Source organism: Pocillopora verrucosa, chromosome 11 (assembly GCF_036669915.1).
Source record: "Pocillopora verrucosa isolate sample1 chromosome 11, ASM3666991v2, whole genome shotgun sequence".
Lineage (NCBI taxonomy): Eukaryota > Metazoa > Cnidaria > Anthozoa > Scleractinia > Pocilloporidae > Pocillopora > Pocillopora verrucosa.
In genome coordinates this window covers 18,317,022-18,343,197 of record NC_089322.1, presented here as the reverse complement: position 1 = coordinate 18,343,197, position 26,176 = coordinate 18,317,022, and the positions used below count along the sequence as shown (strand labels likewise).

The 26,176-nt window shown below is 37.6% G+C and overlaps 1 protein-coding gene across 5 annotated transcripts in view; it reads right to left on the bottom strand.

The window, feature by feature from the left end:
- LOC131777193 (tumor necrosis factor receptor superfamily member 1B-like) overlaps positions 1-26,176 on the bottom strand; it is a 36,684-nt gene that overhangs the window by 1,645 nt on the left and 8,863 nt on the right. The window contains exons 1-6 of one of the 5 annotated variants that reach the window (XM_066174302.1): positions 7,112-7,305; positions 4,099-4,283; positions 3,299-3,561; positions 2,606-2,896; positions 1,917-1,994; positions 651-940 (exon numbers count right to left, since the gene is read on the bottom strand). In XM_066174302.1, coding sequence (XP_066030399.1) covers positions 672-940; positions 1,917-1,994; positions 2,606-2,896; positions 3,299-3,561; positions 4,099-4,283; positions 7,112-7,177 — 1,152 coding nt within the window. In that variant the 5' untranslated portion in view covers positions 7,178-7,305 and the 3' untranslated portion in view covers positions 651-671. Of the gene's footprint in view, positions 1-353; positions 941-1,916; positions 1,995-2,605; positions 2,897-3,298; positions 3,562-4,098; positions 4,284-7,111; positions 7,306-12,902; positions 13,029-18,981; positions 19,126-26,176 lie in introns of those variants that run through there. The other 4 variants (XM_066174303.1, XM_066174304.1, XM_066174301.1 and 1 more) reach the window with 4 other exon arrangements.

Here is a 26,176-nt window from a genome sequence, read left to right as displayed (position 1 = left end):
TATGACACTGAGCTTAGAAAATAGACAAGCAATGTAAACACTTTTTTCTCAATCAATAGCTTCTCAGCTGATCAACAGATCAGAATCTTAATAACTATGTAGCCTTCCAGCCATTCTCATTTGTTGTTTCCAGGTTATTAACCCTTTAACTCCCAGATCAAATTCATAATTCTCCTTACTATCAACCATACAATTCTTTTTAGTATTGGATAAACTAATTATCCCCAAATTTGTATTTTTCTACATTCTCATCACTTATCTGGTTGATGTTGCATTTATATTGTAAGGAGAAATTTTGTCTTGGTCACTCATGGAAATAAAAGGGTTAAAAAAAGGTGCACATCATACATGTATGGAACCGAAGCAGTCATTGTGAGTGGTTTTGTTTTGGGTTCAAAACTATAAGACGACTTATAGTATTGCGCTGACACTTAGTTCAGTTTTCTCTAATTAACAAGCAGACTCCAATTCATAAGTCATTAACTCTGGAAGGGAGATAACTGTGGAGACGCTAGGCTTACTACATCAGGACGATTAATTATAAACACCAAGGATACGAGTGCTTATGAACTACCTTGAAATCTTTGTCGGTAAATTTCTGTGAACAATCATATGGAAACATGGAATCTATTTGTTAATTAGAAAATTACATTTTAGAGCGAGTATCCTCTTCAAATTCTGGTCAGTATCTCGTCAGTATCACCACTTAGACCATCTCCAACTGAACCAAGTTCTTCTATCAATTTATTTGCAGAAAGATCCAGTCCAACATCTCTGATGGCCTGAATCAATCTCTTAACTGTACTTCCCTCCCTCTCACCATATGCCTCTAAAAATTTTTTGATATTTATTTCGTCGTCTCTTGCTTGCCATCCCCTAGATTCCTCAAGCAAACCGGGGTCATCCAATTTTTCCAAGACAACATGCCAGTCATGATACCCTTAAATAAAAAGGATAAATTTTTTTAACAATCAATCAATGAATAAAGAGGGTAAGTTTCTAAAAAGTTGCGTCGGCGGGAGAGTAAAATAAGATAATTTTGATTTTATCATCTGAGTTTATAAATAAATGCAAATTGGTAACCGTAAAGAGTATCAAAGCTGACGTATCGAGCGTTAGCCCTTCGCTCTAACAAAGGACTAACGCTCGAAAAGGTGATTAAGTAATCTAATCAATCAATCAAAGCTGGTTTACTCCGGGAACGGGGTCGAAGTCGTAAACTCGACGGTATCGTTGTCAGTAGAATCATTGTTCCAATTGTTCCATTTTCTTCCCCATTTCACCTAGACCTCAACACTTATGATCCAGTGAAAACAAGATTGTCGGTGTCGCGCGCAGAAGTGGAAGAAGCAACCAATCACAAAGCCAGTTCCCAGTATTTTATTTTCATTGTTTGATTCTTCGGATGTAGCTTACGACTCCGACGATCCATGCAACATTCACTGCCGATAGTTATTCAAAACTGATTAACTATATGCTAGCCAATGGCAAGAACAGTCGAATTCCAATTCAGTAAACACAACAAAACTTCCACGTATATTTCTCCCTTTAATCGCAAGCTTCATTAGAGCAAGAGGATTTCGAATTTCAAAAGGCTAAAAAGTGCGCTCGCGAAGTTATAATGTAAGCGGTAAGTTTGCCCAGTCACTAAGGCAACAAATCTCGTTACTCATATCACGCAATCAATGAATGATCTACGGACTGATTGATAAAAGATGCTGGGAAAATCAGTCAGTCAATCCAATCACCCATCAATCTGCCGGTCTAATAAATCAATAGTCAGTATATTCATCTTTTTCCCATTCACTTCAAGCCTTGTTTCTCAAATAATTGTTTTTGTTTAGTTTAGATTTTCTTCCTTGTCGGAGGAAATCAAATTAATGTCTTCTCTAGTTGAAGGATGGACATTTACTTACCACACCGTGAGCCACTGATTTCTCTGATTATCTTTTTTTTTTCGTCGGTGGAGAGTTCTCTTAAGAAACGGTCCAATCCTTAAGAAACAAAATAGTAATATTTTATGATTTTTACGACAAAATCATATCTAGGGAAAGGAAGCAGTTTAGAATTGACTTGTAAGCGAAGATTTCGCTACATAGTGCTCGCAATGACGACTATGACACACTTTCTGCATTTTTTCCTGATTCCGTATTATTGCTATTATTTTGATTTTCACTTGGAATGTTATGTCAAAGCAGTTGTCAGAATTCACTTGATTGAGTTAACACCTCGTATTAACATCCTATGATTTTAGATACAGTGAAAGAGACCAGTTGGAAGAGATTCTTTAGCTCCTTAAAAGTATAGGCAACATTCTCCTTTACATCTTTAAGAGTTTTCAGTAATTTTTACGAGATGAAATGGATTGAGATATTAAGAACAGGAGAACACCTACAAACATTTCTTAAAATTTCAGTCTTAAGGCGAGATGACCGATCTGAGTTGGCGGAGAACCGACTTATAGTTGTGTTTTCGAGGCGACTTTGACTTTTAGCGAAACGACCAATCATAGCTCGAACTGTTACCAAGCTAAAAGCACCCTGAAACTGGAGTGCAGATATATGTATCTGAGCAGCAGAGTACGTACTTGATATTACACTCTTACCTATTCGCAAAAATGGCTGAAGGACATGATCAGTAGTTTCGTGTACGTAATCATTTGATTTTCGCCTTCTTGCTCTGTACACTAACGCTACCGCTACTAAGAGGATCACCACAACCACCACAACTCCCACAGGGATAAAAATCTTTAGGTGTTTGCTCCGAGTTCCTTCTGCCCGAGACAACCTCTCAGTCTTCGGTACCTCATATGTCTTGTCTATTTCGGCGTCAGTCTTCGTAACAACAGTACGGCGTTTCGTACTCATCAATGTCACCTTCTCCTTCGAGTTGTTTGCTGAAATAAAAAGACAATGACGTATTCAGGTGTATTCTCGAGGCGCACGCCGATTGAGAGTCGTTAATCCAATTTTTTAACTTTTTCATAATAATCAATTGTGGGGTAATAAAAGGCCATTATTAGCCGAGTTCAAGGCATTACCTAAGAGTCTCTAAGAATATGGTTCTATGGTTCTATTCCTTTTTTGGTTTACTACGATCAGCTCTTGTCTTCAAATTACATAAACTTCCACGCGCCAAGCTAGCTAAAAATTGATACCATTGATAGCGGCATACAACTGATAGACATATGTGGCAAATGTTGTGAACTGGATCAACAAGCTTCGGGAATATTTGAGAGTCTCGCTCTTGGTGTTCCTAGTTAGAAGCTACATCGACAAAGCAAGATTACCACACGTACTTGAAGTTGAAGTTGTAGGACTTGACGATGCTTTTGGCACTGCATCTGTACCTCTCGGTTTGCAAATGCGGTCATGCTTCGTCAAGCATTTTTGCACTTCTTCCTCATCGATGCGACATGGAGACGAGCACTCCACACAGCCATTGACCTCGCTGTCAATATAGTATCCATCCTCACACCCATTGCATTCGGGTGGGGAGGATACTGTACACTTTTTTATCAATTTGGGTTTCCCCGGCAGACAATTTGAATAAGTGTCACACCTTACAAGAAAGAAAACAAAACACACTTTTATTTATTTTTTCTTCCAAAAGGACGAGAAATGATTGTTCAAAATAAAACAAACAAGGTGCTAATATGTTTACGTCTTCCTTGTTGGAAGGGGAAAAGCTGTATGCAGTATCTCTCATTCCTACTTGCATGTTCACGTTGTACGTGTTTCACGCCACTTGATAAATGTCTCAAAGAAAGGTTAATCAATAGAATTATATTGAAGAGGTGAAGAGATTGATAATGCTAAATAAGGAAGTGAACAAATCCATAATACGTAAATGGATCGAGAAATCGAGTAACAATGTACATGAAGGAATACGCGCTTCTGATTGGCTGAAAACAAATGCATTCTCATGTAACACGAGGGCAAAGTTGTAACCTCTGAGATGTTTATGAATTTTTATCAATTTGAACAATAAAATGAATGATTAAGAATACAGAAAGTGTCTTATAGTTAAACAACATGGTAATTGTATCATTTGCGTTCTTCGATGAGATAATACAGGAGTTCTAGTTCGGAAACTTACAAGATACATTCATCGTATCCATTGGTATTTGAATAATCATATCCCTCAATGCAGGGCTGGCATTGAGTATCCTCTGTTTCCGAGCAGGGATCTTTTACACCATATCCCACGGGGCATTGTGAACATTTGGTACATCCTTTATCGTCATGGTAGTAGCCAGGTAGACAGTTATAGGCTGTGGGGCTCTGTAAGGGAAAGGAATGTTAGCCAGGGGAACCCTCTGGTTTAAGTTTGTGTCATTTGAGCAATTTTTTGTTGTTGATAATTTTTTTTGTTTGTTGCTGTTGTTTATTTTTTATTGTTGTTGTTGTTTTTTTTAAGTGCTCAAATTATCCCGATTTTTGTTTTGGTGAGTAACAAACCTAACAAAAAAAAGAGGAAGAAAAAGGTCGAAAAGTTCTACGCCATTTTTTTTCGGTGCATTAGCAGCTCAGCTCAATAAACTGGCAAACAATCATGAAATAATAAAATAAACAAATAAATAGAATGTTCATAGGTCATAGGAACACAATGCAACTTGGTAAAGACACAGTTTAAGCATTTACTGCATCCAATCAAAAAGAATTAACCAAAGTACTAGAGCCGATCAATACAGTCTTTAGGCCTTTCCTTTTCTGTCAAGATTTCTCGATCTTTGCTCAGTTCGAAAGAAAGAAAGAAAGCCGCGCGAAGAGATAGAGGCAAGGAGTAGGAGAAATGGAGTATTGAGGAGATGACGGCAAACCCGAGAGCCTCATAATTATTTGACCACACGAGTGACTAACCCTTTAACTCCTAAGATCTGATAAGTAATTCTCCTAACTGTCTTCCATACCGTTCTTGTGATGCTAGTTTTGCGAATTTGGTATTGGATCAACTCATATTCCCTTAACTGATATTTTTCTTTATTCTCATCATTTGTCTGCTTGATATTGTATCGATATTGTAAGGAGAAATTCTGTCTTGGTCACTCGTGGGAGTTAAAGGATTAAAGCCGTTCTTACTTGAGCTATGACCCTTTTCTTTTCCAACAAGACGCCTAGAGGCGTTAACGTGGGATACGTCGGTCGTAATCTACAATCACTGAGGTTTAACTTTGAAAATAATGATATCAATGTTGACTGTTCAAAGTATAGGAATAAAATCGAAAAATAAAAACCCAAGAAAGTCAACAACACGAGAAATTACGTGCGGTCAGCCATCGAAGTATTAACCCCAGCGAATAGGGATTGACTTCAGCGAGAAGCACGTGATCGATTTTCACATCTGACTACGACGAATTCTTCATGTTTTTTTACTCCAGGCAGCCCGTGTAAAAAAAAACCAATTGCCGTATTTTTTCTCACTGAGCAACGGATACTATGCGAGGTCGAAGCATGTTTCATAGCCTGCTGTCTTGATAAGATCTTGGGTGGTAAGTGACATGCAGTTTTTAAAGGGAAACAAGTTTCCTTATAATCCTTCAGATGCAACTCTATACTCGTGATCATGTTATATCCGCGATAATGACAAATCGGCGCCTTTTCTTCCTATCCGAGAGGTCTGCTTGTCTCTCTTATTGTTGGAACGTGGTTATTCCCTGCCAGCCTATTTTTTTCGAGGAATGCGCTTACACAGCGGCGAATTCATCGTTGCGACCCAACGACGACGCTTTTTTCACGCCACTGAACATGTCGAAAACCTTCGTTAAAAAGCAAATCAACACTTTGTGGCCCTTGACCCATAGTTTTTTCGATAATTATTATTATAAGCTAGCCATTTCTGTTATTCTTCACCAACTAAATGCCTACAGGAAACCTTGAGACAAAATAGTTGTCGCAACTTGATAAAGTAGTTGACATCCTTTATTGCATCAGATTTTGCTAAGTTCGCAAAGAAAAAAAAAACTGACACGAATGAAAGTAAATAGCAGTGTTTCACGCGCGACTTAACCCGTCTAGCGAGACCTGTGAAATGATGAGAATCGGGTAGAAAGTCTTTTGGATCCGTCATGTTGCAAGTGAATACAAAGTTTTCCGCTTAGGATACAAATGTTTGATTTTGCTAATTATCATTTAGTGGTCTAATTGAAAGGGTTGCATGTGTTAACTTATACCGTCCACTGTTTAGGTTAACACATATCCGGCGCTTGCTCTTGTAAAGCCTTTGTTTTGATAACCCACATCGGGGAGAGGTCAGACTAATTCAAGAGTGAACTTAATCAAAACTTACATCAAAGGGAACATATTTCCCTGTGTTGAAATACCTTTTTTTCTAACGAATGCGGTGGTCTGGCTCATTTATTTTTGGGTAATGGATATAGATAGATATCTTTGTTTAATTGAGATTCCAGTTAAAACGTACATAATTCGTATTAGAAATGTACCAAACTGGTTGATTTTCTCGCGTGAGATGGACTTAAGACAAATTATGCTCAGTCATCAACTTTTTTATCTTTTGTGTTTGAGTGCGGCTATGTCGCCTAGCAACTCCGATTAGACACGTGGACATATCTACCGTTATTTTGACAATGACCATAAAACATATTAAAGAATTTAGTTTTCCTCAACATCCAATGATTTCCTAAGTGATAAATCCAAGAGAAGTCATACTTAATGATTAGCTCTCGACTATCCTATTCGAAACACGTGGGCGCGCATGCAAAAACAGTTGGACTTTGATTTTATCACGAGAGGTGATGATCATCCATATATTATTATTGTTTACGCCGATTACGCTTAGTACTTGACCCCCACCTGTCACACGCCGTCGCACACAGAAAAAATGCTGACAGGTGGGTTATTGCGAATGAATAAAATGAACATTGAAAATCGATGGAAAAGCGATACAAACATTGTAGAACAAGATTCAAATACTATCAAGCCAAAAACGCTTTGAGGCCTTGATTTTAAAACGGTAATAAATGTACCAGTCGTCAATTATCGCCCGATATACGAAGTTTCTGTGCTTTTCAGTAGTTCGCGATGAAACACCCACAACGCACATTGCCGAACACAGGAAATATTCAGCGTAGCAAAAGACAGTTTTCACTTACCGATGATGCCGAAACTGACACGAGTAGAAGCACAACTGTGATGTATTTATACCTAGGTCCCAACATGTTGATTCCTTGCGGACAGCCGCGCAAAGTTAAGAAGAAAACGCAGAGACTTCAATCTGCCGTATGTGCTTCTTTATGTACTCATAGCTAAAATACCGAAAGGATGGTGCACATTTAGTTATAATATGGGTTACTTCGATGTGCAAGCTGGGATAGGGGTTTCCCCCTTCTTCCAGCCGCATTCCTGTTTCCCTGCCGTTGGTATCCTTCAAAGCCGTTGACTTCCCTGCAGTCGTTCTCTTAATTGTTTTTGATATTTTGAAAACAGTCAAATTGTTTTGATAGAAACAGGATTTCTTTGTTCTGGATTGATAATCGCTAATACATCTAAGAGAAATTATCTTCGTTTTTCACATCACTACTTACAAATGGACGATAAACAGGAAACATGTTGTGATGCAAATTTCCTTACGGCGCGGAAAGCCATGGTATCTGAGGCATTTCCGCAAGGAAAAAAAGTGCTTTTGTCGTTCTCTTAATTTTCTTTGATATTTTGAAAACAGTCAAATTGTTTTCATAGACACAGGATTTCTTTATTCAGGATTGATAATCGCTAATACATCTAAGGGATATTATCTTCGTTTTTTACATCACTACTAACAAATGGACGATAAACAGGAAACATGTTGTGATGTAAATTTCCTTCTTGCGCGGAAAGCCATGGTATCTGAGGCATTTCCGCAAGGAAAAAAATTGCTTTTGTCGTTCCCTTAATTTTTTTGATATTTTGAAAACGGTCAAATTGTTTTGATAGAAACAGGATTTCTTTTTGCAGGATTGATAATCGCTAATACATCTAAGGGAAATTATCTTCGTTTTTTACATCAATACTAACAAATGGACGATAAACAGGAAACATGTTGTGATGCAAATTTCCTTCTTACGTGGAAAGCAACCGATGGTATCCGAGGAATTTCCGCAAGGAACAAAAAAGTCCTTTTTTTCTTTCTCCAAGGAAAAAAATATAGAATCAGAAGAAAGAAAATAAAACATGAAGAAAGAAAGAAAATAAAAACATGAAGAAAGAAAGAAAATGAAAACATGAAGAAAGAAAGAAAATGAAAACATGAAGAAAGAAAGAAAATGAAAACATGAAGAGAGAAAGAAAACCGTTTTGGTGAGCCACCATTCTTTCATAATGCGATTATCAAGTTTTGACTTTTCACAAATAAGCATAATGTTCTGTTTGCTTTTCTTTTCTCTCTTCTCATTAGGCTCTATCGATCCTACTGTACAGGAAATGAGTTATCATCACTGTACAGGAAATAAGGTAACATGAAGCTATAACATGCTTTTGTTCTTCCAGAAAAAAAAAAGAAGAAAACCGTTCAATGGGCTATCAATCTTTCATTCTGCGATTATCGAGCTTTGGCTTTTTACCAGTGAACATCATGTTTTGTTTGTTTGTTTGTATTTTCTTCTTATAACTATCATAAAAAGCCAAAGCTCGATAATCGCAGAATGAAAGATTGATAGCCCATTAACGGGTTTTCTTTCTTTTTTTTTTTCTGTTGCAACTCTTACGCTTCTCTCGTGCTCTCCAAACTTCCCACGTGCATCCATAACTCGATAAACGAGCGCTAAGCATGGACCAATTCTTTAGTAAAGTCTGTCCAGGAAATAGCGAGGTTACAAAGTCGTCAAGATTGCGGACGAAGGACTGAAAATGCAAATGAGTATTCGCCAAAATGCTGAAGAATTGCAAGATATGCTGAAGGAGTTAAACAGTTGGCAGGATGATAATCCTGAGCTTTTGAATAGCGTCGGCAAATGAGTATTCGCCAAAATGCTGAAGAATTGCAAGATATGCTGAAGGAGTTAAACGGTTGGCAGGATGATAATCCTGAGCTTTTGAATAGCGTCGGCATTGTTGTCAATGCAGGCATTGACAACTTACACTGGATCTTGGACATTTCCTCTGCTGATCTGAAAACCTGTATTTCTCTGCTCCCATAAAGCGCAAACACGGCTGATAGCCTGGAAGATCTAGGCTAGAATTCCAAGCAAAAAAAATCACGTTATCGCTGCCTTATTTAGGTGGGATAAGTAAACAATTGAATAGGCTCTTTGCAAGACTTAATCGCGTGCGTGGATACCACATAGCAACGCATTGCTGGTGAGCAAGCAAACCAGCGTCACCTCAGGCAAACAACCCGATGACGTGACGTCAGTTATTAGATATGCTAGTTGAACTATTTCCTTGGTTTTTTTGCAACGGTCGATCTCGGCAAGACGCAAGTGATCCCGAGAAATGTTTCATAAATACCGCAAATCGTGACATTTCATCCCCAAAATCCGCTCAGCGACACTGTCAGATAAATAAAGTTCACTTATCTTCGTTTTCTCTGTGTTGTCTCGAGTTGGCTTGGCTCTTAAACGTTTATCAACTTTTACATAAAGCTACGCTTCTCAAAGATATAAATTTCTGCTAATTGAATTAAATCCTTTAACTCTTCTGACGACGAAGGTGAAAACTATTCTCTATCCGTCAATTGCGCAACGACGATGTGTGGTCATCGGGAATGTAGGGCACAGTCCGTTGGACGTAACTATCAAATATAGTATATAAGTATGGTAATATAGTATTCACAATAAGTAGTCAAGTATTTGCCATACTTGACTAGGTTTGGAAAAAAAAAATTTCCTGTATGGGAAGATCGTTTACAAATTTCCTGTACCGTATACAACCTTGAGATTGTAAAAAGGGACTGAGGGTACCAAGTAAACCTAGACACGGAAATTGTCTGAGAACAGTGCTAAGCTATAAAAATACTTATAGAATGCTTGGTGCCCTCACAGCTTGATAAGATCTTTATGTAGACACCCGAGGCTTATTACTCACGATGAAAACCTCTCACACCAGCTCTTTTACTCAGTGAAGCCGCTGAATCACAGAAAAACGGTATCAGTGTGCATTATGAATTAACTGTGTCCATTTCTAAGGTGTTAATGTTCCTGCCGGTAACATCTATGTAATAAACAACACTAAACTGAGCGCTCGTTTTGTTGTCATAACTTATCAATGTTTGTATGTTGGTGCCGGCGACCTTGCCACCCACTCCTAATTGCAAATCTATATTTGGAGAAAACATGGCACGGCGGTGCCAAAATGCGTAAAAGCCATCACCCATTTTCGGCTGTAATACTAAACCACTAATCGTATATTAGTAAAATGCAACTTTTCCGAAACGGCGCCTCCGAAAAAAAAGTTTTTTTATTTTAACACATAAGCTTAACTGTGCTTTTGCCATTATTTCTAAGCCCAACCAAAATTAATATTGTCCGCAGATTAGCATGTCTTTTACACTGATTGGACCCTAATCAACTTTCCAAAGACTTGAAGCCATTTCTCACGCTATGGTAACCAATTAATATTGATTGCGACAAGTCACGGAAGTCCATTTTCCATTGAATCTTGTTATGTCGAAATTTAACAGAAGTATGTGAGGAATTAAAGATACTCATTTTGTCTCTTTCTGTTTTGTTTATAACTTCAGCAACAAGAAGTTATACACTCTCTTTAAAATGCACACTTTTATCAGAGGAGACGATCACCTGTCGCTTGTGGTCGATCAGCAAGATGGAGTAACTTAACGAAACGTAAACATCTTAAGAGAAAATATTTACAAAAACTGAGTAAATAATCACTGAAGTGAAGAAGGGTCCTCGATACTAATTACTGTGTGGATTATGTAAGCATTTACGGGCTTTTTATGTTATCTTTCGATTCCCTTGCACTCATAATTTGACAGAATTTAATATTGCATGCGACTTAATCAATTTAACCAATTGCTGAGTAACTGGGTTAGAAATTCTGCTTGAAGAAAATATAAACAAAACACTTTTCTCGAGGGAAATATTAATCCAGTGAACAGACAGGAACTCAAGAAATCATTATTCCTCGTCAAATACACAAAGGAGCAAATAATCAAACAGAGATGGGGTTAAATTTAGCCGTAAAAAGGTAGGGCATTCAGCCGTTATGCGTGAAAATCGACAAGTTTTAACCGTTAGTTGTTAAAAAAGGTACGGTAACCTTAAAAATTTTCATTTGCTTTGTAAGCAATTTTTCCGCGTGTTGTACGGAAATAAGCACGCTATAAGGAAAAGAGACGAGCACTAGGGTGACTGTGATCAACAAGGCGTAAATTCTCAACCAATTTGCTTTAAAACTCGACGTTCTATTTTTACAAAGAGCCGCCAGTAACTTAGAAGAAGCGAGCGGTATTAGATAACTTGAAACAATTTTGTCGGACTACGGCTGCAATTAATCTGTTGAACTGACACAGTCTGGGGCATTTTATCTAAACAAATTATCAGTTCTATTCAGATGATAATGTTAGCGCTTGACCACCACAGAGCAGTAGACAAGCGTTAAGTCCCAAGTCACGACCCTGTCGTTTTTTCCTGTAAGATAATATTTGTTTTAAAATAACATACGAGCCATGTAATCCTTTGAGGTGCTAAATGCACGAGAAGTTGGAAAAAATAAATCTGACGAAGGCTTTTTTCGGCTGTAATCAAACCACTTACCACATATCATCAAGTGCAACTTTAGACAATTAAAGATAGACACAAACAGCTTGGCACCATAGTGGAGTCAATATTTGCCCGTCTAGGAGGCCTTTGTTGTAGTGTCGTGTCAGCAAAACACATAATCACGTCGCAAGAATACTTAGAATTTCCTGTCTGTGGCAAAATAATGAAAATTACCTACACAGGCGAGCAAAGATTGAATAAACAAATGTCCATATTCGACACGTTTCTTCAGCAAAGCACTTTAACGACTTACTCGTAGACTTCTAAGAGCGAGGACATTGCATCAGCCAAGCATCTTAAAACTTTCATTCCATGCATGCTTGTGTGGTTTAAATAGCGTTCTTTATTTCGGTCTGACACTGATATTATATCACGTCGAAGCAAAGAAATCGATTTATTACCTCAAACGCAAGAATTTATGATTCTATATCGTTACCTAATTCTTTACAGTGATTGACGTAAACTGACGAGGTCACGGTCGCTTTATTGACCAAAGAGAATTATCACTAGCGAAAACCTCTTTTAAACAAAGACGACAAGAACTTACAAAAACACCTACTTTACTTTATAAAGCCGACCTAATCGGCGGAAGCTGACCAGAAAGCGCATAGGTTATTAGATAACAGCGTTATATGTGACAAACACGGTCTACAGACTCTTTTTTCTGCGTCGGTATGTATACATAACGGAAGAAATTACGCCGTTGGGGGTGGGGAGCTAAGTAATCTCCTCCAGATGAACATATAATTACAGGCCATTTTTACTAACTTTTCATTAACCTGGTTTATCAGGTTAATGACCATCGCTTCTTGTATCTCACCATGGAGACCTTCTCGTTCCACTGTCCATGCATTTAGGAACTCAGAAATTACCACGATGTAATGAAAGAGCCGAAACGTTTTAACCTCTGCGGAAAGGTTGAAACGTTGTACTTACATCCTCTAATAGATTTATATACCGGTATGATAAGGAAAGATTTTTCGTTGCGATGCCTAAAAAATAATGAGGCTGATCGACAGAAATTTGACCTGACTCGCTACAGGATGATAGGATAGACACCGTAAGTATAATACTGATAAATACTTAAGAAATTGCATCATGACAATTCAGCCGATTGTTATGCAAAGTAACTCACAGCCAGCTAGCGAAGGAAAATGCAAAATCAGTTTAAATTTTAGTTACTTACTGCAGATACTAAAGTTGAAAGAAGAGCAAAACATGCAATTCCTAACATCCTGCTTTTCTACGAGTTGAGACGACTTTCAAGTTTCAGATAAACACGATGATTTGCCGACTGGGCAAGAGCGATGTCTGTAGCACACAAGATAAAAACGCCGCTCGTTTCGAGGCTCTCGTTTATTAAGGGTCCGGTATCGAGTTGCATGTTGGGATAGGGGACTTCCCCTACACATCTTTTTTCGATTTTAATTTTCCTGGATGCAAATTTAGATTTACTTTATCAATATCATACAAGACATAAAATAATGTGTAGGGGACTTCCCCTACACATCTTTTTTCGATTTTAATTTTCCTGGATGCAAATTTAGATTTACTTTATCAATATCATACAAGACATAAAATAATGTGTAGGGGACTTCCCCTACACATCTTTTTTCGATTTTAATTTTCCTGGATGCAAATTTAGATTTACTTTATCAATATCATACAAGACATAAAATAATCCTCAGTCACGCGGAAATGAAAGCGTTGTAATTTACCAGGAACAGGCGCATCATTTTAATCATGATATGGCTCTAGCTCAGTATTTTCTACATAAACTTAAACTGCGTAGCCAAACTGAGAGGACGTCGGTGTAAGAACTTATGAATGTTTCCTTTGCTTTGTGGGAACTATTTTTCTAGACTCTTTCGGATTCTGAACTATTAATAGCTGAATCAAATCCCACGCGATAGTGTAGTTTTGAAAACAAACTCGCCAACGGAAACCATTCATAGCTCCATTGTCCCCAAAAATCTGAACCTCAACAATTGGTATTACCAGATACAAAGGTAAAGTTTGACACGAAGCCGCTGTATGTAAAATATTTTCAAAAGCCCAGTCAATCACTCGGTCTTTGCTGTGTTTTTAAAGCTATTCAAAGAATGAGAGCCTTGTTGTCAGTGTTCTAGAACCATTCGTAGTTTCATACCCTCAGGCTACACTTACCGAGCATAAGTTCGCCGTATTAGAGGCAGGAAACACACGGGGTCATTAAGTTAAATTTCAATTCAGAAAGAAAGTTTTTGTTCAGCGCCGAAATGGCTAATCCCTTTCGTTTTAGTCTATTTTCTTGATTCCCAGTGAGGCCATTGAATTCGAGGACTTCAGTCATTGTTTCCGATCTGTTCGTTCTAAATATATGTGGTGTCTCCTGCTCCAATATCAAGAACCATCCACTTTCTTTTGAGGAAAGAAGTATCCTATATGGACAAACATTTCACGTGCACTAGGAATGATCCTTTTATTGGTAAATATTGATCGCTAACAAATTTCCTGTAATATCATATGCAACCTTGAAATTGTAAAAAGGGACTGAGAGTACTAGAAACTAGAAAATAGTACTAGAAAATCCCAGTCACAGAAATTATCTGCGATTTATTCAATACGACTTGTGCCACACAGAGTAACTGTTTTGGCAATTCGACTTCGATGGACACACTCCGAATGTTTCGGGGGCCAATAAGAATTCGATGAGACAAACAGAAATACAATTTCCTGTTTTTTCTTATAATTTTTCATCGAGTTTTCCTACTGAATGACTCAATAGAATCGTAAGTTCCCGCTTAAAGAAGAGAGAGAAAAAACTATCTTTATAAGAAGGAAAATACAATTCATTACGTCCGTTTACCGAATGGTGATCGAGAATAATTCTTGCTTTGTCGAGGCATCACAAGAATCGATGTAATAAACAACTGTAATCAACAGAGCGTAAATTCTCGGCCAATTTGCTTTAAAACTCGACGTTCTATTTTTACAAAGAGCCGCCAGCAACTTATAACAAGCAAACGGTATCAGATAACTTAAAACAAATTTTTCGGACTACAGCTGCAATTAATTTGTTGAACTGACGCAGTCTGGGGCATTTATCTAATCAAGTTATCACTTCTATTCAGATGGTAATGTTAGAGCTTGACCACCACAGAGCAGTAAACAAGCGTCAAGTCCCAAGTCACGACCCTGTCTTTTTTCCTGTGAGATAATATTTGTTTTAAAATAACATCCAAGTCATGTAATCCCTTGAGGTGCTAAGTGCACGAGAAGTTGGAATAAAATAATTCGACGAAGGCTTTTAACGGCTGTAATCAAACCACTTGTCATATGTCATTAAGCGCAACTTTAGTCAATTAAAGATAGACACAAACAGCTTGACACCATAGTGGAGTCAATATTTGCCCGTCTAGGCGGTCTTTGTTGTAGTTTCGCGTCAGCAAAACACACAATCACTTTACAAGAATACTCTTAGAATTTATCGGGCCATGTGCAAGGAATGAAAATGACATGCAAACCGGCGAAGTACCCGTGCAACTCTAGTTTTCAATAATGTGAAAGCCCATCGTGGTTTTTTGCACACTGCTTTATAGTTTTTATTCGCAGTAATGCACAGGCTTTTCTTTTGAAAAGCACATTTCCTTCTATTTGTGGCCGGATAAACCGACTGAGTATTTTAATTTCTGGATGCACTGCGAGTCCGACCAATTCGATCGCCGCAACGTCCAGGATTGCAATAAGATGAGGTTTAAAAGACGACTGCTCTAATGTCAATAATTTATTTGAAGCAAGGAAATTGTAAGCGCACCGCTTGTGAATTCAGGCATAAAGATTTTCTTGCACATGCTTTTTCAGGATTACGCCAAACGAAGAATGAAAAATTAAGCAGCTCATTTCAACTTTCCAAAACCATGTTATTGGCTATAGTGTTATTAATTTCTAGCTGACCAAACTTTAAACACGTCACTGTTGATGATTCTCAAACCCTTTTTAGCAGACCTTTATGGCTTATGAAGGAGTTTGGCTTGAATTGAAACCACCTTTGACTGTTGTTCAATGTAGTTTACTGATTTCTTTTTAAGCCTGAATTCATAAGCGGCGCGCCTACAATTTCAAACCTGGAAATCTGGACGCTGCGGCGATCGGTTCTTAACGACAAAGTCGTTACGAAACACGCTCAGTTGCATGAATTGGTCGCGATAAAGTGGAAATTGTATTGTAATCATCAAGTTTTATGTTGCTGGAGTTAACGCAACCACACCGACTTGCCAGCAAATTGAAAGAATGCTAGTTTTTGAACTTATACGTACCTTTATCTTAACGATAGTCACAAAGTAAAGGTTTCTCAGCATCTTCTGATCGCTTATTTATATAGGAAGGCTGAACTACAGCGGACAGCTTGCAATTATTGTTCACACGCGTACGTGTGCTCAAATACATAGGTTGGGCGAGGCAAGATAACGGCAATCAATGGGAAGGCGCCACATTCTTGGACAGAGACGAGAACAGCTACTCGCCGGTAAATACGGACTAGCGTGACCGGGTGAAAGAAGGCAACTGTCTATGTGCTGGCAGGAGGGGTTGTGCTCATAATATTCCTATTAGACTTCAAGTGAGTGATTTTAGTTTATCGTTTTGACAGTAAACTAAAATACACAGAAAAATATCCAGAATGATGTACATGCAGGGGAAAATATCGAAACAAAGAGACAAAACTGGGAAAATAATTCATGCTGAGACAGGCGGTGAACTAAAATCTCGACGGACATTATTTATTCTTCAAACTCACTGGCGACTGCGATCTCACAATATCTTTCCGTACTTCCCTCACGAACCTGTCAACAAGCTCATCAGTTGTAACGCTCCAGTTACGAAACTCAACAGGAAGTTGGAAAAGATGGCGAGTTGCTTACTTGACAAAACTATGGAATGTCATGTTTAACTAATCATTTTGCCTTCATTACACCAAGATAGAAACCCTATTTTGGAAACACTTCAAACTCGTCAGATCGAAATAAGTTGATAGGGCATCGGAGAGGCATTCATGTACACATATTTTGAGTTTATGAAAGCTAAGGACAGAATGAGCCAAATAACACGAAGTTAAGGTTGAACTTTGCCTTCTCTAATCTACCAATCAGTATCTCCTGTGATATGAGGGGAATCCCTGAGAGAATTATTGAAGTGTGTCTTTTGTTGACGCACTGCGGACAGCCTTTCGGCAACTAGAAGTCGATTTTGTTCGTAAATGGAATAATAGAGATAGTAAGAGATCTTAATTATCGCTTAAAATCTATCAAATACTGTATGATGCTACTCTTCGCGTATTTCCAGATACTGAGAGCGACGGTAAGTAATAATCAAGTCTGTCATCGGAACTTTTTCTTCAATGTTGCTCATAATGCTCAGTTAAAAAAGGTACAAACACAAATGTAGATTTGCAGTTAGGAGTGGGTGATCTAAGATCGCCGACACCAACGTACAAACATTGATAACTTATGACAACAAAACGATTGCTCAGTTTATTGTTACTTATTGGATAAATGTTACCGATAGGAACATTAACACATTAGAAATGGACACTGTTAATTCAGAGTGCACACTGATACCGTTTTTCTGTGATTCGGCGGCTTCACTGAATAACAGAGTTGTTGTGAGAGGTTTCATCGTGAGTGACAAGACTCGTATCCACTGAGAATTAAATGGCTTTTGATACGGGCGTCTAGGTAAACATCTCATCAAGCTGTGAGGGCACTAAACATTTTATGAGTATTTTCATATAGCTTGGCAGTGTTCTCAGTTAAATTACATTGATTTTTGTGATGCTTCGACAAAGCTAGAATTATTCTCGATCACCATTCGGTAAACGGACGTAATGAATTGTATTTTCCTTCTCATAAAGATTGATTTCGCTCTCTCCCCTTTAAGTGGGAACGTATGATTCTATTGAGTCATTCGTTAAGAAAATTTGATGAAAAAATTATAATTTTAATATATTAATTATAAATTAAATTTCCTGTTTGTTTCATCGAATTCTTATCGGTCCCTGAAACATTCGGAGTGTGTCCATCGAAGTCGAATTTCCAAAACAATTACTCTGCGAGGTACAAGTTGGATCGAATAAAACGCAGACAATGTCTATGTTTACTTACTAAACTCTCTTTACAATCTCAATGTTGCATATGTTATTAGGTACAGGAAATTTGTTAACGATCAATATATACCCAATAAAAGAATCATTCCTAGCGAAGCACTTTGACGCCTTACTCGTAGACTTCTAAGAGCGAGGACATTGCATCAGCCAAGCATCTTAAAACTTTCATTCCATGCATGCTTGTGTGGTTTAAATAGCGTTCTTTATTTCGGTCTGAGACTGATATTATATCACGTCGAAGCAAAGAAATCGATTTATTACCTCAAACGCAAGAATTTATAATTCTATATCGTTACCTAATTCTTTACAGTGATTGACGTAAACTGACGAGGTCACGGTCGCTTTTTTGACCAAAGAGAATTATCACTAGCGAAAACCTCTTTTAAACAAAGACGACAAGAACTTACAAAAACACCTACTTTACTTTGTAAAGCCGACCTAATCGGCGGAAGCTGACCAGAAAGCGCATAGGTTATTAGATAAAAGCGTTATATGTGAAAAACACGGTCTACAGACTCTTCTTTCTGCGTCGGTATGTATACATAATGTGAGATTTTAAGCCGTCAACTAACGGAAGAAATTACGCCGTTGGGGGTGGGGAGCTAAGTAATCTCCTCCAGATGAACATATAATTACAGGCAATTTTTACTAACTTTTCATTAACCTGGTTTATCAGGTTAATGACCATCGCTTCTTGTATCTCACCATGGAGACCTTCTCGTTCCACTGTCCATGCATTTAGGAACTCAGAAATTACCACGATCGTGCTATTTAGAGATGTAATGAAAGAGCCAAACGTTTTAACCTCTGCGGAAAGGTTGAAACGTTGTACTTACATTGTCTAATAGATTTATATACCGGTATGATATGGCTACACGATTCTCATTTGCAGACACAAGGTCTTATAATGATTGATTTTTTGTGGCGATGCCTAAAATAATGAGGCTGATCAACAGAAATTTGACCTGACTCGCTCTAGGATGATAGGATAGACACCTTAAGTATAATACTGATAAATTCTTAAGAAATTGCATCATGACAATTCAGCCGATTGTTATGCAAAGTAACTCACAGCCATCTAGCGAAGGAAAATGCAAAATCAGTTTAGATGTTAGTTACTTACCCCAGATACTAAAGTTGAAAGAAGAGCAAAACATGCAATTCCTAACATCCTGCTCTTCTATGCGTTGAGACGACGACTTTCAAGTTTCAGAAAAACACGACGAGTTGCCGATGGGGCAAGAGCGATGTCTGTCGCACACGAGATAATACTAAAAAGGCCGCTCATTTCGAGGCTCTTGTTTTTAAAGGGTTCGGTATCGAGTTGCATGTTGGGATACGGGACTCCCCCCTCAAATTTTCTTTCATTTTCGAATCAAGTCATAAAACGATCCTCAGTCATGCGAAAATCAAAGCGTTGTAATTTGCCAGGACCAGGCGAATCATTTTAATCATGATATGGCTCTAGATCAGTATTTTCTACATAAACTCATACTGCGTAGCCAAACTGAGAGGGAAAATTCAAAAATATAGCGCAAATTCGTGTTTTCAAACGGAGAGAGAAGCACCCAAATTGTTTCGGATACTGCTTGCTTAATGGACATGATATTTGTCAAGGCTTTAACTCTGCTGACTTAACCACGACGAAGGTGAAAACTATAAACTATCCGTTAATTGCAGAATCGACGATATGTTGTCACCGGGAAAAGTACGGCACAGTCCGTTGCACGTGCCGCGTATATAAATAGATATAGATACATAAAAAGAGCCGGTTAGCAGAGTGACCTGTCAGACAGGAAGCCTTTAATTTGCCATACTTGACTAAGTCTGGTGAAAGAAATATCCCATATGAACAAACATTTCACATGCACTAGGAATGATTCTTTTGTTGGGTATATATTGATCGTTAATAAATTTCCTGTACCAAATACTAACATGCAACATTGAGATTGTAGAGATTGTGAGGATTGTTTAGGTTAAACAGCTTTCTCTATTAAAACTCGCTTAATCTTTTAACAATATTTAACCGAACTTCTCGTAACATTTTTAATGGAAAGACCACTTAAAAGACATGTAGAAAATCATGTATTGTTAGTCACCTGAAGAACCAAAAAAATATGTTTAATATTTGTAAACTTTTGCTCGCTCACCTTTGGTGACGTAATTGTTGAACCGATCTTTTTGTAAATTCGAACAAGTAAAGATTTGGTAAAGCATTTGACAATAAAAATCTGCGATAAAATATTATAAAACATAACACGACGTTTCGACGTTTCCAGAACGTCATTATCAAGTGAACTAAAATAATAAAATCGAGTATATATATAATGAAGCGGTGAATAAATTAAAAGTTAAACAAAGAGTTTGGCCCTAATGGAATCGCTCTGGGTGTTTAAATTGGGCCTTATTGTTCTTATGTACAACGTTTCATAATGATTGTCTTGTTTATGAAATGTTTAACTTTTAATTTATTCACCGCTTCATTATATATATACTCGATTTTATTATTTTACTTCACTTGATAATGACGTTCTGGAAACGTCGAAACGTCGTGTTATGTTTTCTAATATTTTATCGCAGATTTTTATTGTCAAATGCTTTTTGTAAATATGGCCAAAACTAATATCCGTTGACTGGAATCTCAATTAAACAAAGATATCTATCTATATCCATTACCCAAAAATAAATGAGCTAGATCACCGCATTCGTTAGAAAAAAAGGTATTTCAACACAGGGAAATATGTTCCCTTTGATGTAAGTTTTGATTAAGTTCACTCTTGAATTAGTCTGACCTCTCCTCGATGTGGGTTATCAAAACAAAAGCTTTTACAAGAGCAAGCGCCGGATATGTGTTAAAAGAACTGTGGCACCCAAGACACAAATAAACGCAAGACTTAAAGCATTACTTTCGTGAGCTTAAAGGTATTGTGGGATGCAATTCCTAAAAAATGTAGACGCTAACCGTAACTTAGAAATCGGGCACCTTGGGGTTTGAAAAGTAAGGCTTTGCCGATAATAACCACAAAATTAACAACGCAAGCAAACCAGCCGTCCGCAGATTAGCATGTCTTTCACACTGATTGGACCCTAATCAACTTTCCAAAGACTTGAAGCCATTTCTCACGCTATGGTAACCAATTAATATTGATTGCGACAAGTCACGGAAGTCCATTTTCCATTGAATCTTGTTATGTCGAAATTTAACAGAAGTATGTGAGGAATCAAAGATACTCATTTTGTCTCTCTGTTTTGTTTATAACTTCAGCAATAAGAAGTTATACACTCTCTTTAAAATGCACACTTTTATCAGAGGAGACGATCATCTGTCGCTTGTGGTCGATCAGCAAGATGGAGTAACTTAACGAAACGTAAACATCTTAAGAGAAAATATTTACAAACTGAGTAAATAATCACTGAAGTGAAGAAGGGTCCTCGATACTAATTACTGTGTGGATTATGTAAGCATTTACGGGCTTTTTATGTTATCTTTCGATTCCCTTGCACTCATAATTTGACAGAATTTAATATTGCATGCGACTTAATCAATTTAACCAATTGCTGAGTAACTGGGTTAGAAATTCTGCTTGAAGAAAATATAAACAAAACACTTTTCTCGAGGAAAATATTAATCCAGTGAACAGACAGGAACTCAAGAAATCATTATTCCTTGTCAAATACACAAAGGAGCAAATAATCAAACAGAGATGGGGTAAAATTTAGCCGTAAAAAGGGAATGGCATTCAGCCGTTATGCGTGAAAATCGACAAGTTTTAACCGTTAGTTGTTAAAAAAGGTACGGTAACCTTAAAAATTTTTCATTTGCTTTGTAAGCAATTTTTCCGCGTGTTGTACGGAAATAAGCACGCTCTAAGGAAAAGAGACGAGCACTAGGGTGACTGTGATCAACAAGGCGTAAATTCTCAGCCAATTTCATTTAAAACTCGACGTTCTATTTTTACAAAGAGCCGCCAGTAACTTAGAAGAAGCGAACGGTATTAGATAACTTAAAACAATTTTGTCGGACTACGGCTGCAATTAATCTGTTGAACTGACACAGCCTGGGGCATTTTATCTAAACAAATTATCAGTTCTATTCAGATGATAATGTTAGCGCTTGACCACCACAGAGCAGTAGACAAGTGTTAAGTACCAAGTCACGACCATACGAGCCATGTAATCCTTTGAGGTGCTAAATGCATGAGAAGTTGGAAAAAAATAATCCGAAGAAGGCTTTTTTCGGCTGTATTCAAACCTCTTACCACATATCATGAAGTGCAACTTTAGACAATTAAAGATAGGCACAAACAGCTTGGCACCATAATGGAGTCAATATTTGCCCGTCTAGAAGGTCTTTGTTGTAGTGTCGTGTCAGCAAACCACGTCGCAATCACGTCGTAAGAATACTTAGAATTTTTCTGGCATGTGCTCACGTCGAATTTCCTATCTGTGGCAAAATAACGAAAATTACCTACACAGGCGGGCAAAGATTGAATAAACAAATCTACATAGTCGACACGTTTCTTCAGCAAAGCACTTTAACGCCTTACTCGAAGACTTCTAAGAGCGAGGACATTGCATCAGCCAAGCATCTTAAAACTTTCATTCCATGCATGCTTGTATGGTTTAAATATATAGCGTTCTTTATTTCGGTCTGAGACTGATATTATATCACGTCGAAGTAAAGAAATCGATTTATTACCTCAAACGCAAGAATTTATGATTCTATATCGTTACCTAATTCTTTACAGTGATTGACGTAAACTGACGAGGTCACGGTCGCTTTATTGACCAAAGAGAATTATCACTAGCGAAAACCTCTTTTAAACAAAGACGACAAGAACTTACAAAAACACCTACTTTACTTTGTAAAGCCGACCTAATCGGCGGAAGCTGACCAGAAAGCGCATAGGTTATTAGATAACAGCGTAATATGTGACAAACACGGTCTACAGACTCTTTTGTCTGCGTCGGTATGTATACATAATGTGAGATTTTAAGCCGTCAACTAACGGAAGAAATTACGCCGTTGGGGGTGGGGAGCTAAGTAAGCTCCTCCAGATGAACATATAATTACAGGCCAGTTTTTACTAACTTTTCATTAACCTGGTTTATCAGGTTAATGACCATCGCTTCTTGTATCTCACCATGGAGACCTTCTCGTTCCACTGTCCATGCATTTAGAAACTCAGAAATTACCACGATCGTGCTATTTAGAGATGTAATGAAAGAGCCAAACGTTTTAACCTCTGCGGAAAGGTTGAAACGTTGTACTTACATTGTCTAATATATTTATATACCGGTATGATATGGCTACACGATTCTCATTTGCAGACACAAGGTCTTATAATGACTGATTTTTTGTTGCGATGCCTAAAATAATGAGGCTGATCAACAGAAATTTGACCTGACTCGCTCTAGGATGATAGGATAGACACCTTAAGTATAATACTGATAAATTCTTAAGAAATTGCATCATGACAATTCAGCCGATTGTTATGCAAAGTAACTCACAGCCATCTAGCGAAGGAAAATGCAAAATCAGTTTAGATGTTAGTTACTTACCCCAGATACTAAAGTTGAAAGAAGAGCAAAACATGCAATTCCTAACATCCTGCTCTTCTATGCGTTGAGACGACGACTTTCAAGTTTCAGAAAAACACGACGAGTTGCCGATAGGGCAAGAGCGATGTCTATCGCACACGAGATAATACTAAAAAGGCCGTTCATTTCGAGGCTCTTGTTTATAAAGGGTTCGGTATCGAGTTGCATGTTGGGATACGGGACTCCCCCCCATAAATTTTCTTTCATTTTCGAATCAAGTCATAAAACGATCCTCAGTCATGCGAAAATCAAAGCGTTGTAATTTGCCAGGACCAGGCGAATCATTTTAATCATGATATGGCTCTAGATCAGTATTTTCTACATAAACTAATACTGCGTAGCCAAACTGAGAGGGAAAATTCAAAAATATAGCGCAAATTCGTGTTTTCAAACGGAGAGAGAAGCACCCAAATTGTTTCGGATACTGCTTGCTTAATGGACATGATATTTGTCAAGGCTTTAACTCTGCTGACTTAACCACGACGAAGGTGAAAACTATAAACTATCCGTTAATTGCAGAATCGACGATATGTTGTCACCGGGAAAAGTACGGCACAGTCCGTTGCACGTGCCGCGTATATAAATAGATATAGATACATAAAAAGAGCCGGTTAGCAGAGTGACCTGTCAGACAGGAAGCCTTTAATTTGCCATACTTGACTAAGTCTGGTGAAAGAAATATCCCATATGAACAAACATTTCACATGCACTAGGAATGATTCTTTTGTTGGGTATATATTGATCGTTAATAAATTTCCTGTACCAAATACTAACATGCAACATTGAGATTGTAGAGATTGTGAGGATTGTTTAGGTTAAACAGCTTTCTCTATTAAAACTCGCTTAATCTTTTAACAATATTTAACCGAACTTCTCGTAACATTTTTAATGGAAAGACCACTTAAAAGACATGTAGAAAATCATGTATTGTTAGTCACCTGAAGAACCAAAAAAATATGTTTAATATTTGTAAACTTTTGCTCGCTCACCTTTGGTGACGTAATTGTTGAACCGATCTTTTTGTAAATTCGAACAAGTAAAGATTTGGTAAAGCATTTGACAATAAAAATCTGCGATAAAATATTATAAAACATAACACGACGTTTCGACGTTTCCAGAACGTCATTATCAAGTGAACTAAAATAATAAAATCGAGTATATATATAATGAAGCGGTGAATAAATTAAAAGTTAAACAAAGAGTTTGGCCCTAATGGAATCGCTCTGGGTGTTTAAATTGGGCCTTATTGTTCTTACGTACAACATTTCATAATGATTGTCTTGTTTATTAGAAATTCTGCTTGAAGAAAATATAAACAAAACACTTTTCTCGAGGAAAATATTAATCCAGTGAACAGACAGGAACTCAAGAAATCATTATTCCTTGTCAAATACACAAAGGAGCAAATAATCAAACAGAGATGGGGTAAAATTTAGCCGTAAAAAGGGAATGGCATTCAGCCGTTATGCGTGAAAATCGACAAGTTTTAACCGTTAGTTGTTAAAAAAGGTACGGTAACCTTAAAAATTTTTCATTTGCTTTGTAAGCAATTTTTCCGCGTGTTGTACGGAAATAAGCACGCTCTAAGGAAAAGAGACGAGCACTAGGGTGACTGTGATCAACAAGGCGTAAATTCTCAGCCAATTTCATTTAAAACTCGACGTTCTATTTTTACAAAGAGCCGCCAGTAACTTAGAAGAAGCGAACGGTATTAGATAACTTAAAACAATTTTGTCGGACTACGGCTGCAATTAATCTGTTGAACTGACACAGTCTGGGGCATTTTATCTACACAAATTCTCAGTTCTATTCAGATGATAATGTTAGCGCTTGACCACCACAGAGCAGTAGACAAGCGTTAAGTACCAAGTCACGACCATACGAGCCATGTAATCCTTTGAGGTGCTAAATGCATGAGAAGTTGGAAAAAAATAATCCGACGAAGGCTTTTTTCGGCTGTAATCAAACCTCTTACCACATATCATGAAGTGCAACTTTAGACAATTAAAGATAGACACAAAAAGCTTGGCACCATAATGGAGTCAATATTTGCCCGTCTAGAAGGTCTTTGTTGTAGTGTCGTGTCACCAAACCACGTCGCAATCAATTTTTCTGGCATGTGCTCACGTCGAATTTCCTATCTGTGGCAAAATAACGAAAATTACCTACACAGGCGAGCAAAGATTGAATAAACAAATGTCCATAGTCGACACGTTTCTTCAGCAAAGCACTTTAACGCCTTACTCGTAGACTTCTAAGAGCGAGGACATTGCATCAGCCAAGCATCTTAAAACTTTCATTCCATGCATGCTTGTGTGGTTTAAATAGCGTTCTTTATTTCGGTCTGAGACTGATATTATATCACGTCGAAGCAAAGAAATCGATTTATTACCTCAAACGCAAGAATTTATGATTCTATATCGTTACCTAATTCTTTACAGTGATTGACGTAAACTGACGAGGTCACGGTCGCTTTATTGACCAAAGAGAATTATCACTAGCGAAAACCTCTTTTAAACAAAGACGACAAGAACTTACAAAAACACCTACTTTACTTTGTAAAGCCGACCTAATCGGCGGAAGCTGACCAGAAAGCGCATAGGTTATTAGATAACAGCGTTATATGTGACAAACACAGTCTACAGACTCTTTTTTCTGCGTCGGTATGTGTACATAATGTGAGATTTTAAGCCGTCAACTAACGGAAGAAATTACGC